Consider the following 16,295-nt stretch of genomic DNA (forward strand, 5'->3'; position numbering starts at 1 on the left):
GTAATTTTAAATTTCTCAGTATTCATATTAAAAACTAAAAAGAAACAAGTGAAATTTATTTTAATATATTTTATTTAATCTAATAGATCCATTATATCAATTCAACATGTAACCAATAGAAAAAATTACTGAGGATTTCATCGCTTTCTTTCATAAGAAGTCTCTTGAAATCTGGTATGTATTTTGTACCTACGATACATCCCAATTCAGGTAAGTCACATTTCAAGTGCTCAACAGCCATATGTGACTACTGGCTATACCAGACAGTGCAGAGAAGAAACAATTACCTATCCATGAAATATGTTCTTAAATTTTATTATTACCATTCTCACCTCAATGAAGCAGGGACATGATACCAATTTGTAATCCTAAAAAACAAGTACTCATACAGCTATTGTATATAAAGCAGCACCAAAATAATCATTAATTATTGTAGTAATCTTTTTCAACTATAATTTTCTAGTATACTTTAAATCAGGTTCATAAATACAAAATAGCAAAGAAGTTTCAACTTCAAAGTGTGCATTCAGATCAAAGAAAACTATGTAACTGGACACAACAGTGAATTAAAGTCACTGAAAAAAATGAAGCTGTAGTATTAATAAATGAAATAGGTTAAACGTATTTAAATTACAGAGATTTTTTCAACATTAATCATCAAGCAAAGAATTATCTAAAGTGTACCAACATGAAAAGTTCTCACTACTGAGACTATTTCAAAATCCTAATTAACTCTCTACAAAGATTATTCTGAAAACTATATATACATTTTCAGTGATCTGAAGTTATTTAGCTTTTGGACATATATTCCACAAAACTGTTTTTATGATAATAGTGTACTACTGAAGCATTATGGAAAATCAGGGAAAATACACAGTTAATTTGTAATATATAGATTATTAGTTAGAAAAGGTATCAATGATACCAATAGTTTATATTAGAGAGACTACTAACTAGCTCATGTGAGAACAGTAATGAGCAGGTTCGCTATTCTTCTCCCCTTCTACACCATAGAGTTTATTATGAATAGTGGAGAATAAACGTATGAAATGTGAAAAGACAGGCAGAAAAATACATGTGATGAATTTCATAAAAATAAGAATCACAAACTTGATTTTTAAAATATGACCTGTTTTCTTATAGCATAAGTAAGATGGTTTTTAAAGTAAAGAAGTTTTCATAAAATTTGGTATGGCCTGAAACTTGCTCACAATACAGTCAAGGTTCAAGATATTATTTACCTGCAGGGTTTACATTCAGTATCCTCTCGTTTTCTACATCCATCGTTCCTTAATTTCACTTGCACTGATTAAATTACCAAATGGAACTCTTCCTCTGGGTTGTATTTCTTTAAAAAGAAAAAAAAAGCTTCAACGTCTTCCAAACCGATAATAATTAACATAAATTCAATTTACTTACTCAGACTGTTAAAAAAAAATCACCACATAATTCCATTTTTTTTTAAAGCGTTCACTTTACTTTCTAAGAGCTTCCCCTAATTAAAATTTGGTTTCAATCTTCTTGATACGTTTATGTGTCAAAAAAAAAAAAGCCTATATTTCTGAATGTGCCAAAGCACCCCTTTAACTTGGAACTAGAGGATGTGTTTGCTACCATACGACCCAGCAATCCCACTACTGGGCATATACCCTGAGAAAACCATAATTCAAAAAGAGTCATATACCATAGTGTTCATTGCAGCACTATTTACACTAGCCAGGACATGGAAGCAACCTAAGTGTCCATCGACAGATGAATGGATAAAGAAGATGTGGCACATATATACAATGAAATATTACTCAGCCATACAAAGAAACAAAATTGAGTTATCTGTAGTGAGGTGGATGGACCTAGAGTCTGTCATACAGAGAGAAGTACGTCAGAAAGATAAAAAAATACCGTATGCTAACACATATGAATGGACTCATAAAAAAAAATGGTTCTGACGAACCTAGGGGCTGGACAGGAATAAAGACGCAGATGTAGAGAATGGACTTGAGGACACGGGGAGGGGGAAGGGTAAACTGGAACGAAGTGAGAGAGTGGCATGGACACGTATACAGTACTAAATGTAAAACAGATACCTAGTGGGAAGCAGCCGCATAACACAGGGAGATCAGCTCGGTGCGGTGCTTTGTGATCACCTAGAGGGGTGGGATAAGGAGGGTGGGAGGGAGATGCAAGAGGGAGGACATATGAGGATATATGTATAGCTGATTCACTTTGTTATAAAGCAAAAACTAACACACCATTGTAAAGCAATTATACTCCAATAAAGATGTTTAAAAACATGTTTGCTATACATGCTTATTTCAAGTTAAAGGAATATATACACATTCCAAATTTTTTAGGAATACCAGGCCTCATAATTAATCTGCTATACATAGATATTGATTAGTTCGTTACCAATGAACTATAAGAACTAGTACTCTAAAATGCAAACAACACAGTTTTGGTTAAAAAAAAGACATGATTGACTTATTTTTCACACTAAAACATATCTGGAGGCAGATAAATCTGCCATTTCATCACGTAGGCATCTGTAATTACTGTTGTAAGACTTTGAGATCAGGAGAAAAATTTTTTAACATCTTTATTGGAGTATAATTGCTTTACAATGGTTAGTTTCTGCTTCATAACAAAATGAATCAGCTATACATATACATATATCCCCATATGTCCTCCCTCTTGCATCTCCCTCCCACCCTCCTTATCCCACCCCTCTAGGTGGTCACAAAGCACCGAGCTGATCTCCCTGTGCTATGCGGCTGCTTCCCACTAGCTATCTATTTTACATTTAGTACTGTATACATGTCCATGCCACTCTCTCACTTTGTCCCAGCTTACCCTTCCCCCTCCCCGTGTCCTCAAGTCCATTCTCTACGTCAGCGTCTTTATTCCTGTCCTGCCCCTAGGTTCTTCAGAACCTTTTTTTTTTTTTTTTAGATTCCATATATATGTGTTAGCATATGGTATTTTTCTCTTTCTGACTTACTTCACTCTGTATGACAGATTCTAGGTCCATCCACCTCACTACAAATAACTCAATTTTGTTTCTTTTTATGGCTGAGTATTATTCCACTGTATGTATATGCCACATCTTCTTTATCCATTCATCTGTCGATGGACACTTAGGTTGCTCCCATGTCCTGGTTATTGTAAATAGACCTGCAATGAACATTGTGGTACACGACTCTTTTTGAATTATGGTTTTCTCAGGGTATATGCCCAGTAGTGGGATTGCTGGGTCATATGGTAGCTCTATTTTTAGTTTTTTAAGGAACCAACATACTGTTCTCCATAATGGCTGTATCAATTTACATTCCCACCAACAGTGCAAGAGAGTTACCTTTGGGAGAAATTTTTTAAATCAGCATTTTCTATAATGAGAGACTTTTATAATCTGAAAAACCCATTCTTTTTTTTTTCAATCTTACCTATTTAAGAAAGGAGTAAGTACAATGACATTAGCATCTCTGTATTTTAGACCTTGGTTTCAAAATGGCTTAAAAATTATTAATGCTGGAAGGTTCTGGTTGATGAAATCAGTTACCTTTTATTTAGACAATTAGTGATAAAAATCAACTGTTATTTGTAAAAAACAAACAAACAAACAAAAACTATCAAAATATATTTTCCTAAAAACTATCACCAGAAGATGTAACCAAATGCGATTTCAGAATCTCTCTGGAAATATTTTTTAAATAGTGGTTTAGAGTACTTAAGTATTTATCTGTTTAAGAATTTATCTGTTTAAGTAACATAGGTTAGATATGTCCTTCCAGCCATTTATAATCATTTCCCCAGCAGTGTGACCTTTTTTTAAGAGATAAAGTTCACAAATTAATAAGAATGACTAGTTAATTACAAAAAAGCATTTAGTTTTTATATAACATAACCTACTGTTAGTTGTCATTTTAGAAAGACGATATGATGCCTCCTGGAACTCAAAGGGAAAACTGACTTTTAAATTCCTCAATATATACCATTCTAACATCTTACAAGTTTTATAGCCCTTTTCTCCAGAAAACTTCTCCTTTCTCCTACCAACTTCAGATTTAGGGGAAAAAAAATGAACCTCAGAAATAAGTACATAGAGATAAATAAAGATATATAAACAAAAATAGTTTGCAAACATAAACATTTAGCATCCTCCAGGGCTGAAAATGCCTTATCTGTTTCATTTCAGTATATGAATTACATGTTATAGGAAAGTGAAAACGTCACATGATATGTGTGTGAGATTTTTAAACTGGAGTTACATTTAAAAAATCATTTTCATTCTTGATACAAATATAATCTTCAAGAGAATACTTTCTGCAGAACCTAGCTAATAAAGGAAATGATTATAACTGTTTTAGAAGCCCTTTATAATTCAAAAAGAATTTTACATGCATTATTTCATGTACCTCTCAGAACAATCTTGAGGTAGGAACTCCACTTTGCATACAACTAAACAGATTCAAAGAAGATAGGTGATCTCTCCAAAAAGAGATAGCTGCTCACTGGAAGAACCAGGATTAGAACCCAGACCTTCTAAATCCACTACTGTTTGCACAAGTTCAACGCAAGACTTTAATATCCCACAGGAAGACTCTTTTCTAGGGTTAACAGAGAGAAGCTTACTAAAACACAGACCCCTACTGTTATAACCAATTTTTAAATGCTGCTTTTCAAACACTAAAAACTAAACTATTACACAAACGACAGGCAAAGAAAATTATCAGTTAATTGACTACAAATAACTTACCAAGTTTGTTTTTATTAAATAATTATCAAACAAGAAAAACTCCTGTCTGGGTCTTTTGGCAATGATAACACATTCAAGAACTCAGGCACACTTGATAGCAACACAGGTGTTTTAAAAGAGTTTACAGAAAGATAAAGCTTTGTTCCATGTTTTTACTCTCTTCAAAGTAATGAGGGTTTCCACTTACTTAACAATCCTTAAAATTTTTGCCCCAAACTTAAATGTAAAGCTAAAAATCTAAACTCCACATCCTTCATACTAAACCATAAAATTAATTTTCAGTAAGAAAACAAAACTGTAAGTTAGACAAAAGGCTGAAATTAAACATTGTTTTCATTTCTCCAATGTGTTTCACAGAAACATACAATCAGAAGTATTCAATTGCCAAGGCATTTACTACAAGACAGAGTCTGGCTTTCCCACCCCACCTCCCCCCCAAAATCTATTTCCTGAAATACACCTCATAAACCACTTGGACATTTTTTTGGAGTCAAGTTTAGGCCATGCATTAACTAGTACTTGTATTCATTCCAGGGCTACCATCATAGCTAACTAGCCATTTAAAACAAAATCAGCTAAAAGCATTCGACCACAATGATGCAAAAATAAGCAGGAAAGAAAAACATCAAAATATCATTTATTTTTGCACTCCTAGCAACCATGTTTCTCATTACTACAACAGAAAAACCAATCAAAATATAACTCAAAGACGCCTGCTGAGATATTAAGGAGTTTATAAACCTGGACTAAAGGAAAGTTAAGGGCATAAATACCGATAATTTACAACACATCTGCAGTGGTCCTTTTTTAAAAAAAAGTGAATGGTGGTTCCTAAAAAGCCTTACATTAGCAAGAATGCCAAAATTCTAAAATTTAACAGTGAAAATGCAACAAAAACACAGGCGGTGACTTTTTTTTCCCCCAGAGGAAGGTGCATTTTTAATCATTTTAATCATCTGTAGATATCACACAGTTGCTAGCTACGCGGTCAGTTCTCACTAGGGCGCAGGGAGACAGGCGATTTTGACGTCTGCAGACAGTTTTGAAGCTCTTGGAAAAACAAACACCCTCCCCTTGAACACTGCAGCACCAAACTGACAAATGCAGCCTATACAGCAAGCGTTTCACAGAAGGGGGCTCCCTTCCTCCCTTTGTTTTCTCCCGGAGATTTCATTTAAACTAAACAAGCGACCCTTTACTCGACCGGGGGGGCCGCGAAGTACGTGCAGGGCCCGGGCGGTGGGCACGTGTCCGCCTCCCAGAAGCCACTCCCGCCGCGGCCCAGCCCGCTTCCCCGCCGCGCAGGCCGGGACTCTCGCAGCCCCCATTCCAACCCCCGGGGGATGCTGGACCGGGGCGGCCGGAGGGCCGGGTCTGGGAAGACGGGCCGGGGGCCGCATCTTCAGGGGAGCCCCCAAGGAGGCCAGGGGGCGGGAAGGGCGCAAACCTTCCTCACAGGATTTCAGTCAGGCCAGAAACTCGCCTCCAGACGCCCACCCCCAAAGGAAAATGAAAACTCGGCCTTCTGGGGGACGAGGAGCCCCTCGCCGGCGAGCGCCCCGCGCCGCCACGCTCTGGGCCCAGGCCTCCGCAGCCCGAGGCGTTGGGGCGGGCGCGGCTCGGCCTGCCGAGCTCCAAGGAGGCGGCGGACCCCCTCCCCGCCGGCCCGGACCTGACCCGGCCGTGGCCTCCACGCCCCCTCCCGCCCCCCCCCCCCCAAAGAGCGGCTGCCTCCGAGGAGAGGCAGGGGCTGCGAGAGAGGGCGCAGTCCTCCCAAGCGCGTGAGCCGCGCCGCCGCTACTGACCCCTCGGGCCGTCGCCGCCGCCGCTCGTCCAAGTCCCTGGTCCGCCGGCACCGATGCAGCACCTCAGCCCCTACAACCGCCTCGAAGCGTCTCCGACCAGTTTCGCTCTGTTTTTGTTTTGTTCTACCCAGTAACACGGAGGCGACAGGTCGGCGTTTATTGGCCGAGGCGAACAGGTCTTCTGGCCAATCGTGGCGGTAGAGCGGGAGTTGCGGAGGGAATGGGAGGGAAGTGAAACGTGGAAAGCTGGGCAAGGGCGTGGGAGGGCGCATGCGCGTCGGGCTCCAGGGCCTGGCTGGAGCGGGAGCAAGAGCGGGAGCAAGAGCGGGAGCAAGAGCGGGGAGGGAGGCTGGGAGGTGCGGCAGGATGGAAGTGTGGGAGGATCGGGCTGCAGACTAGGCTGAGGCCGCTCACCCATTCTCCTCACAGGCCGGTCAGAAACTCCGCGGAAGCAAAGGCTTTGGGCTTCCTGAGGGGCCCTGCCTCAATTTCCCGACACTCCTCAAGGGGATACTCTTAACCTCTACATTTCCTTCTCCCGCTGGGCCCTGCTCACTCCTTAGCTCCTAACTGTGCGCAAACCCCATGCTAAGAAGATTTGTGAATGTGCTCAGTCCTTTGAGGTTGAAATCACTCCCATTTCATAGATGAGGAAACAGACTCAAAAACTCTTTGAAATCCCGTTGCTATGACTAGTCAGGTCCCTGGGGTTCAAACTCACACACGTATATGGAATCTAAAAAAAAAAAAAAAGGTTCTGAAGAACCTAAGGGCAGGACAGGAATAAAGACGCAGATGTAGAGAATGGACTTGAGGACACGGTGAGAGGGAAGGGTAAGCTGGGACAAAGTGAGAGAGTGGCATGGGCATATATACACTACCAAGTATAAAATAGCTAGCTAGTGGGAAGCAGCCACATAGCACAGGGAGATCAGCTCGGTGCTTTGTGACCACCTACTGGGGTGGGATAGGGAGGGTGGGAGGGAGACGCAAGAGGGAGGAGATATGGGGATATATGTATACATATGGCTGATTCGCTTTGTTGCGCAGGTGAAACTAGCACAACATTGTTAAGCAATTATACTCCAATAAAGGTGTTAAAAAAAAAAAAAAAACTCACACATTCCCGGCTCCAAGGTTGAGGTTTTCAACCATGGCTATAATTTCTTCATTGAACCTTTGGCCTCCCCTGGCTGCTCTCTGCATCTTTTCCTCCTGGCTGCGTTCTCTTTGGCTAGTCGTTTCCTCACATTCTCCCTAGTTTCCCTATTCCCTGAGATAACAACCAGAACCTTCTGCTATCTCTGTCCTCTCAGGAGAGGACTTAGCCAGTATCTCTGGCCGGATTTTCTGATTGTCTGATGTGCAACACCTGAATGGTCAATTAGTCTATTTCTGGAACCAAAGTGAACTCCTTCCCCTGGCTTACCCCTTTCTGCCAGTCATCCTGCCTGGGAATCATCTCTAATGCTATTATTTCCCTACACACACGCACACACATACACACACACAACAAAAATCTGTTGCTAGCTTCCCATTGCCTGCTTGGAGCATCACCTCAGCCAGGCATTCAAAGCCCCATGGTGTGACTTGAAGACTTTCTAGCCATATCTCTCCACACCCCTCCCAGTCCACACACACCTCATGACTGCAACCCACTCGGACCACTCACTGTTCCATATGCTTCCCCACCACTTTGAAATGCCTCTCCTCTTAGCTCTGCTTGATGCAGTCCTATCCATGCCTCATGGGTCTCCCACACAGTCCCCCTTAAGCCTCTTACTTGATATGACCTGCCAGTCTCCTGATGCCTCACAGTATTGGCTTGTTGCACCTCTAGAGGCGCTGATCACATTCTACCTGACATTTTATCTGAGTCCCTGTCTCTTCTCCCCCATTAGACTGTCACCTTGTTGACAGCAAGACCTGTGTCTTACTCATCTGTTATTGTTGTAGTGCCTAAGAAAATGTCTTGCACATTTATTGTACCCGTGAAATAAATACAACTTGATCTAGGTTCACAAAGGTTCTCAGCAGTTGATGCTCATCCTCATCTCCTGGCCAGGTGCCTCCTGGCATGGCGAGGTTCTGAATTAGCTTCATGAGTCACTTTTTAAAAGCAAAGCTTCCTGGCCAAATTCAATTTTGTTTTGTTGTTTTTTTCCATCACCTACAACTGTCTCCTTTCTCTTCTCTGCCAGAGCGCCACTGTCCTCCACGGATCACTGACTTCTGGCTCCTTTTTTTCATCCATCACATTCTTTCTCCCCATTTTCCCTTTCTGACTCCTGCTAGATTCTTTCATTTACTCATTTAACACATAAGCTATGGCACACACAGGCTGCAATGGGCAGGAACCCCAAGAACGATGAGATAACAAGAGTGGGATAAAATTACCCATTTTTAAAAGCACCTAAAACAACCGCTATCTTTAAGCAAATTACCCCCAAAAGGACCTATTATAAAGTAAAATGTTCACATTCTTTTTACCTATTATCTCAAAGAATACCCATGATGCCTGGCATCCCAGGACCCACCTTAGGGAATGCCCCTCTAGTTGGATGTGGTTGACCAGTTTGGACCAGGCAGTCAGGAAACGAGGTTCTAGTCCTAGCTCCCCTCACTAGCTACCGGAAAGAACTTCAGCCCCTCTCAGGACCTCTGTTTTTTCACTAGTAAAATTCAGGAATTGGCCTCTGTTAGTAGTTCCCAGGATGTTTTCCAAAGAACCTGAATTTTGTGGAACTTTAATGGATATCATTTTTTTAAACAGGGGAGGGATTGTTCCATAGTTAAATTGACTTGAAAATAAATTGTTTAAACAAAGTTAAAACTGGTTTTCAATTTTTTGTTTTGTTTTGTTGCCCCAAATTTTCTCAGTATCTTTAATAAGCTGATGTGCCTTGAGAATCTTGAGGGACCAGAGTAGGAAGCTCAGTAGTGTTTCCCCAACTGACTTAAACACAGAACCTAAGTAACAGAATCAGTGTTACTCAGAAACCACTTTGGAAAATACAGATGACAGCCTCTATCACCAACATTCCTGCCAGCTGTTTCGAACACTGGCCACCTGTGCCTTTACTAAACATTTTAAAAGAATAAAAAAATCAAAAGAATAAGCTGAAAAATGGAAAAGTATCCAAGAGCCAAGAATTTTTGCCCACCAGATCAATCCACAAATATTTGTTGTGTGCCAATTCTGTGAAAAGCACGGAGCTGATCCATGTGTGTTCTTGGCAAAAGGCGTTGTGTTCTACCTTAGGGTAGGTGATGTCTGAAGCACAGAGCTGCCCAGGCTTCTGGGCCACAACGTACCTTTTCATTTCACATTATAATTGCTCACAAACTGACTTTTCCGTTTCCTAAAACCCTGTGCCTATGGGTTATGTTAATTTAGCTGTCTGTCGGATGAGAGAAAAGGAGAGAGCCCTTCCCCCTCTCCAGAATGATGGAATTACTACTTCCATTTCCCTTAAGAATGACCTATTCCAGGAGCTTAGGCCATGAAGAGCCACCGCTGTGGCCCAGGATGAGATAACTGTTCAGAGGTGGCAACAGAAGCTCTGTGCTGTGTGTTTAGATAGACATTATGTACCTCGTCTTCCCCAGACCCCTCAGGTTTAAGCACTGTTGATACCTAGAGGTGCACAGAGTGTTTAATTTGTTAGGGTGTATGGAGGCGGGGTGAGGGTAGAGGGTGGTTTCTAGTCTTTGCCTCTTGAGACAAGTTATTGACTATGTCCCTAGCTAGCTGTGTTGCTTTGGGTGTTTCACTTCCCCTCTGGGTTGATCAGATGTCTCGATTTCTTGCACTGTGAAGGAGTTGGCCCTGCAGGGCGTCTTTAAAGAGCCATTTCACTTCTGACACCCCATGATGCTGGGCAAGGCACTGAGATGGCACCTCTGGGGTCCTGGTAGTGGGGGACAAGAGATGAGAGGGTTTGCTGCTGGTGGCAGGGGAGAATTCTACCAGGTGTGAACAGAGGGACTGTCACTCTCAACCCAGGGGCTTTCTCTGAATGCAAAACTCAGATAATATCACCTCCCTCCATCCAAAACCCGGTGTAGGGTTGGGAGTGCTAATGAGTTAATGTGGGTAAGTTACTTAGAAATGCACAGATGCTAGGCAAAAGATAAGCACCTCAAATTACTGCTATTGCCTGTGGAACTCTCTAAGCCCTTTTCATTTGTTGGGCAAAACCCCATTTGAGAACATGAGTTTCTTAGTAACCACTGTTTATGCCCGTGAATGAGATCAAGAAGAGGCCACCTCTCTCTGGGGACTGAGGGATGCCTTAGCCCACTTCCTTCCGAAGAACTTTCAGATGCTACCGTCACTTACAACAACTTTATCTGCTTGAACTAATATCTTGCCTCCTATTCAGTCAAACCAAGGACTGAATTTTAGGAATTCCTTTAAGGCACTGAATTCTTCTTTAGCACAAATGGTAAAAGACATGAAGCATGCTCTGAAGAAAGAGAGAGCTGCATAAAGAATTCTAATAATGATCACAGTAGCTGACATTTATGTTGTTTTAACACTTACTGAGCACTTTCACATATACTTTCACACCCTCCTTGTGAAGTGGATAAGCAGATATCACTCTCTCTGCTTTACAGGTGAGGAAAATGAGACTTGAGTAGATCACCGGTAACCATGGGACTTTTATACTAAAAGGAAATTTGGGGATCTCTAGTCCAAACACTTCATTTTACACATGGAGAAACAGAGACCCGGAGAAGTTAAGTGAGTTGCCCAGAGCGATACAGCTAGTTAGTAGCAGAGCCAGAGTGCAGATGAGCTCCCAGTGTCTCAGCCTTGCACAGGCTAGGGAGCATGTGGTCAGGAAGAGTCCAGACCTTCTGGCACTCAGGCCTGGCCTGGACTATCTCTGCCACTCAACTTTGAGTCTCTTGGATAAAAGTTAAATATATGAACCCATTTCTGGTCCCCAGAGCCTCCTGCTATCAGGTGAGCCCATTTTAAGGAAGCGGGCTTACTGGAAGTGAGGAAGGAGGGACCGTAGGGCCTGGGAGGCTTTGTATGATGTTCAGAAGCTGTTGATGGGGGCATTTTCAAGGATCTCTTTCCTAGAGTAAAGAACATAGAGTAATGTGAAGCACAGCACAAAGAAGTAGACGCAATGTTTAAAAATAGTGTGTACCAAGAAAGGCGAATGAGGTTTTACTTCCCCAATTCAAGTTTTGAGGGCTTTTCTTGGTGCATTCGTCTTTTGTGTTCTTCCCCCCACCAAATCACTCCTGCTACCTGAGGGTTTAGAAACAAGCAAAATTAGGGTTGAGACGCTCCAGCAGATCATCTTTTCCCAAAGAGTCCATAAATTATAACACATCTTCTGCACCTGGCCTGAGTTGTAAGCCTGTGAAAACTCCAAGCTCCTCAGAACTGTGCAATCAGGGGACCATTCAGCCCAGTGCTTCCAGCACTCGCTAAAACTGCCACATCCTGCATTGAATTAATTGTGTTGGGTCTGAGTAGAGAAGAACTCCTCCAGTTGTGTCTCTGGGGCTTTTTCTTTTTCTTTTTCTTTCTTTTTTTTTTTTTTTTTTTTTGCATTCTTCTGGAACCCTGGGCCCTCAGCTTGGCTTCACACTTCTCAGAGTCCATGCCCTCTTCTCCAGTGAGCCCTGAGGGCACATAAACTGCCATTACGCCCTCGTCCAGTCTGCATCCGAACAGTGCCCGCTTGCCTCCCAAACAAGGCAGTAGAGCCCAAGGAGCCTGGTGTGAAATGATGTGGACTTTTTACCCTGGGAAACAAGAGTGAGTGGTCATGGGTGGTGATTAAGAGAGGCTGATCTACAAAGAAACACAACCAGGGAAGGCTGGAGGGGATGGAGAGTGGGCTTAAGACGTCAATGCTGGACAGAGGGAGACACAAAGAAAAGGAAGTTAATGAAGGGAACAAATCAAACCTCTATTTATTTTGGGAAAAAAATAAATAAAGTAGTGGAAAGTAAGAAAAGAAAAGGGCTAAGCCAAGACATATATTTCTTTTGATTAAGAAATGTTTATAATAAAATGAAGTTAGCCCCATGTAGGGTCAGAGACAGAAGAAGATCCTGGGAGATGGCCTAGTGAGACCAACTTGCTCAGAATACAGATGAAAAAACTGAGGCCCAGAAAGCGGAAGAGGTCTGGCTCCAGGCAAGTTATAGACAGCCACAGCACCCCTCCTTGCTTTGTGCAGCTTTCCTTTCTCAATATGGTTCTGTGCAGAGGCTTGGCCTTCAGCCCTCACTCTTCCTCCTTTCTCCCCTTCCTCCCTCCTTCTTTCCTTTCTCCATTCCTTCCTTCCTTCTTTTCTCTTCTCTCTCTTTCCTTCTTCCTTTCTTTTTTCTTCCTCCTCCCCTCTGTCTTTCTTCCCCCCTTTCTTCCTCCCTCCCTCCTTCTCTTTCTCTCTCTCTTTCTTTCTTTCTTTTTCTTTCTTTCTTTCCTTCCTTTCCTTTCCTCTCCATAAAGGGCAGCTTCCACAAAGAAAAACCAGGACTGACATTTTAAAGCAGCCTCAGGAAATCCCCGAACTCTACATTTAACACAGTGTGATTGGCAGCCCTCCAGCACAACTGACAAAGCCAGCATCTCAATAGGAACTAGCAGGCGACAAGGCACCCTCCAAGAACCAAGAATTCAAAAGAAAGAAAAAAAAATAACTCCTGAGAGGGCCACGTAAAATCTTACCACCATTTCTTGTGTTGTGTATGTGTATGTGCACCTGTGTGCGTTTTGTTTTTAGAAAGTTCTCTTTGAGGTCAGTGAATCTAGGTCAGTGATTTATTGATGAGCTTCAAAGGGTACAAGAACCTTCTAAAATTTTATGCAAATCTTATTAGGAATATGTATTTTCTGGCCCAAGGAGTATGTAACTTCTTTTAATAAGACCCCCAAAAGAGTCATATCCCAGAAAAGATCAAGAACTTCTGGAATACAGCATGCTATTATGTTGAGGCTCATCTTCACAGTGAATGTTCCACCAAGAAATGCCACTGGCTTCTCCTTGGTATGTCAAACCAGGTGCAGAATCAAAATACCTTCAAAGTAACCACAAGGAAACAAATCAAAATCAAATTGGTTGTTGAGATAGCAGTGGTCCTAAAAAGAGCTGGAATGACATTTTGGGACATCCTAATACTCACTCCAGTCAGGTTTGACAGCTACCTTCTATTTCGTTGACTTCAATGGGTCAGTTATATAAACTGAAACTACCATGTTTCTTAAACAAAGGATATAGCTCCCATATCCACAAATTTATCTTTTAAAAACTCTTGAACTTACTTGAGAGAAGACAGTATATGTTGTCTCTCAAAATATGCTCCACAGATGTTCCAGCACAAAAGCTAGGATGAAGTAACTTGGAGAAAACTCCTGAGTGTCTCCCCTGTTGTGGGATCACAATAAACAGTGGTGTTTTAAAGGTTCTGAGAAATCCTAGCATAAGTAAACTCATTCAATTTTCTTTAACCCAATGTTTGCTGACCTTGTTTGACCATGGCACTCTTTTTTACATAATGTCTATTCATATCTTATGAAATGCACACTGGAAAGCAGTGATACAGTAGAATGGGACCTGAGCTAGAAGGCAAGAGGCCTGGATTACAATCCTAGTTCTACTACTAATTGTATGTGTGACTTTAGGCCATTTGACTGCCCTAAAGGTGTAGAACTTAAAATGTCTCCCAGATTCTTTCTGGGGCTGTGATCTATACAATATGATGTCTTGGATTCTGCTTATAGCCATTTTCTACGATTATGCATATTTTCATCCAGGAGACTGTACAGTAGTACCTGCTATCCTGATAAGCCACGGTCTCTTAAGAATCCTTCAAAGAGAGAAAGTAAATATCTAAGCACTAGACAGGATGGAACCACACTGCAAAGTGGGGGAGGCTTTATCACTGTGATGAGTGCATGTGAGAAGCTCAAAGCCATAGACCTTAGTAAACAAAAAGGCTGCTGACAGGAGGCCATGTACATTTGATGGGGCTGTTTTTTTGGAAACTGCACAACCTCTTTGAAACCAGCAAGGTTTTACCAAGCATGACCTTAACAGTGAATGCCTCTTTTCAAAGAACTAAAGTTATTCCCACTGGCATTATTATCCTCTGGGAGAATCCCCTATCTCAGAGAAAAGGAGTGCCGACTCTAGTTCACTTTCAAAGGTGTTTGAGTCTGTAACATCCTGATGGCAAGCTTTCCCAGGGACTACTAGAGGCCTGGGAACACTAAGTACCACCTGTGAATGTCCTGGGCTCTTGCACAATCAGTGAATTAGCCCAGGGTGACACACTAAGACTACATATGCTTTCTGCATCCGAGGCAAAGGAAGCTCTATAAAAATTTTGCAGGCATAACATAGGGAAGATGCCATAAAAAGCAGGGACCCTGGGCTGCAGGGAACAGGGCCAGAGATAAGTTGGAACTTGTTCCACAGAAGGGCTTTCCCCAGCCACCACTGTGGCAGTGTATGTGTCCTTGTATCCAGGAGGGGCCACATGTCCAGGCAGGCTATGCTGTGTGGCAGCTTCTTGCCACATATAGGGAATCTTTCAAAAATAAATCTTTCTCTAGAGCCCGCAAGTCACAACTACTGAGCCCACGCACCACAACTACTGAAGCCCGCGTGCCTAGAGCCCGTGCTCCGTGACAAGAGAAGCCACCGCAATGATAAGCCCGCGCACCACAATGAAGAGTAGCCCCCGCTTGCCACAACTAGAGAAAAGCCCACGCACAGCAACAATGACCCAACACAGCCAAAGAAATAAAATAAATTTTAAAAAAAAGAACAGGGAAGATCTCTATACACTTCAATGGAAGATTCTCTAAGACTGCATTAGGTACATATTAGTGTTAATATATGACAATTTATGTTACAAGAAAGAGGGATAAATATGAATATTTGACTTCTTTATATTTACATAAAGAAAGGATATACAAGAAAAGAATATAACTGTTTACATCTATAAGGGCTAAGGGGAGATGAGGTATACAGGGTCCAGGATGGAGGCAAGATTTCTCAGCATATACCTGCTTATATTCCTATCACTTTTGGACGTATTAAAAAGTATAACAGGGCTTCCCTGGTGGCGCAGTGGTTGAGAGTCCGCCTGCCGATGCAGGGGACACGGGTTCGTGCCCCGGTCCAGGAGGAACCCACATGCCGTGGAGCGGCTGGGCCCATGAGCCATGGCCGCTGAGCCTGCGCGTCTGGAGCCTGTGCTCCGCAGCGGGAGAGGCCACAACAGTGAGAGGCCCGCATACCGCAAAAAAAAAAAAAAAAAAAGTATAACAGCCTAGGTTCTGGAATCAGCAGAACTGGGTTTGAATACTGGCTCTTGTGTTTCCTAGTTTTGAGCAAGTTATCTCATCTTCTCTGATGCTCAGTTTTCCCCACCTGTAAAATCACCTGGATCATACACTACCTATTGCGTTAGGGCTATTGTTCAAAAATAATGTTTGTAAAGTACTCAGCAGGATGCCTGACATATTGTAAGTACCTAATTAATAATAATACTTTGATTGATGTTGATATTATTTTTACTTATTGAATTCTGACTGATCCTTCAGACTCGGGTAAAATGTGAGAAGTTTTGCCAGGGCCAGGGCAGAGTGAAGCATTTCTTTCTCCATCCCTCCCACGATAGGCCTGTCTGGTCTTATGCTGTTCTCCCAGGCTCAGCTTTTTGTTTTCACACTGGCTCCCCAATAGACTATGGGCTCC

At 42.2% G+C, this 16,295-nt stretch overlaps 1 protein-coding gene across 1 annotated transcript in view; it reads right to left on the reverse strand.

Annotated features, from left to right (window-relative positions):
- PDCD4 (programmed cell death 4) overlaps positions 1 to 6,667 on the reverse strand; it is a 29,510-nt gene extending 22,843 nt beyond the window's left edge. The window contains exons 1-2 of the mRNA XM_060099719.1: positions 6,556 to 6,667; positions 1,242 to 1,348 (exon numbers count right to left, since the gene is read on the reverse strand). Of these exons, the coding sequence (XP_059955702.1) occupies positions 1,242 to 1,284 (43 nt within the window). The 5' untranslated portion in view covers positions 1,285 to 1,348; positions 6,556 to 6,667. The remainder of the gene's footprint in view (positions 1 to 1,241; positions 1,349 to 6,555) is intronic.
- Positions 6,668 to 16,295: the final 9,628 nt, after the last annotated feature.

Source organism: Mesoplodon densirostris, chromosome 1 (assembly GCF_025265405.1).
Source record: "Mesoplodon densirostris isolate mMesDen1 chromosome 1, mMesDen1 primary haplotype, whole genome shotgun sequence".
Lineage (NCBI taxonomy): Eukaryota > Metazoa > Chordata > Mammalia > Artiodactyla > Ziphiidae > Mesoplodon > Mesoplodon densirostris.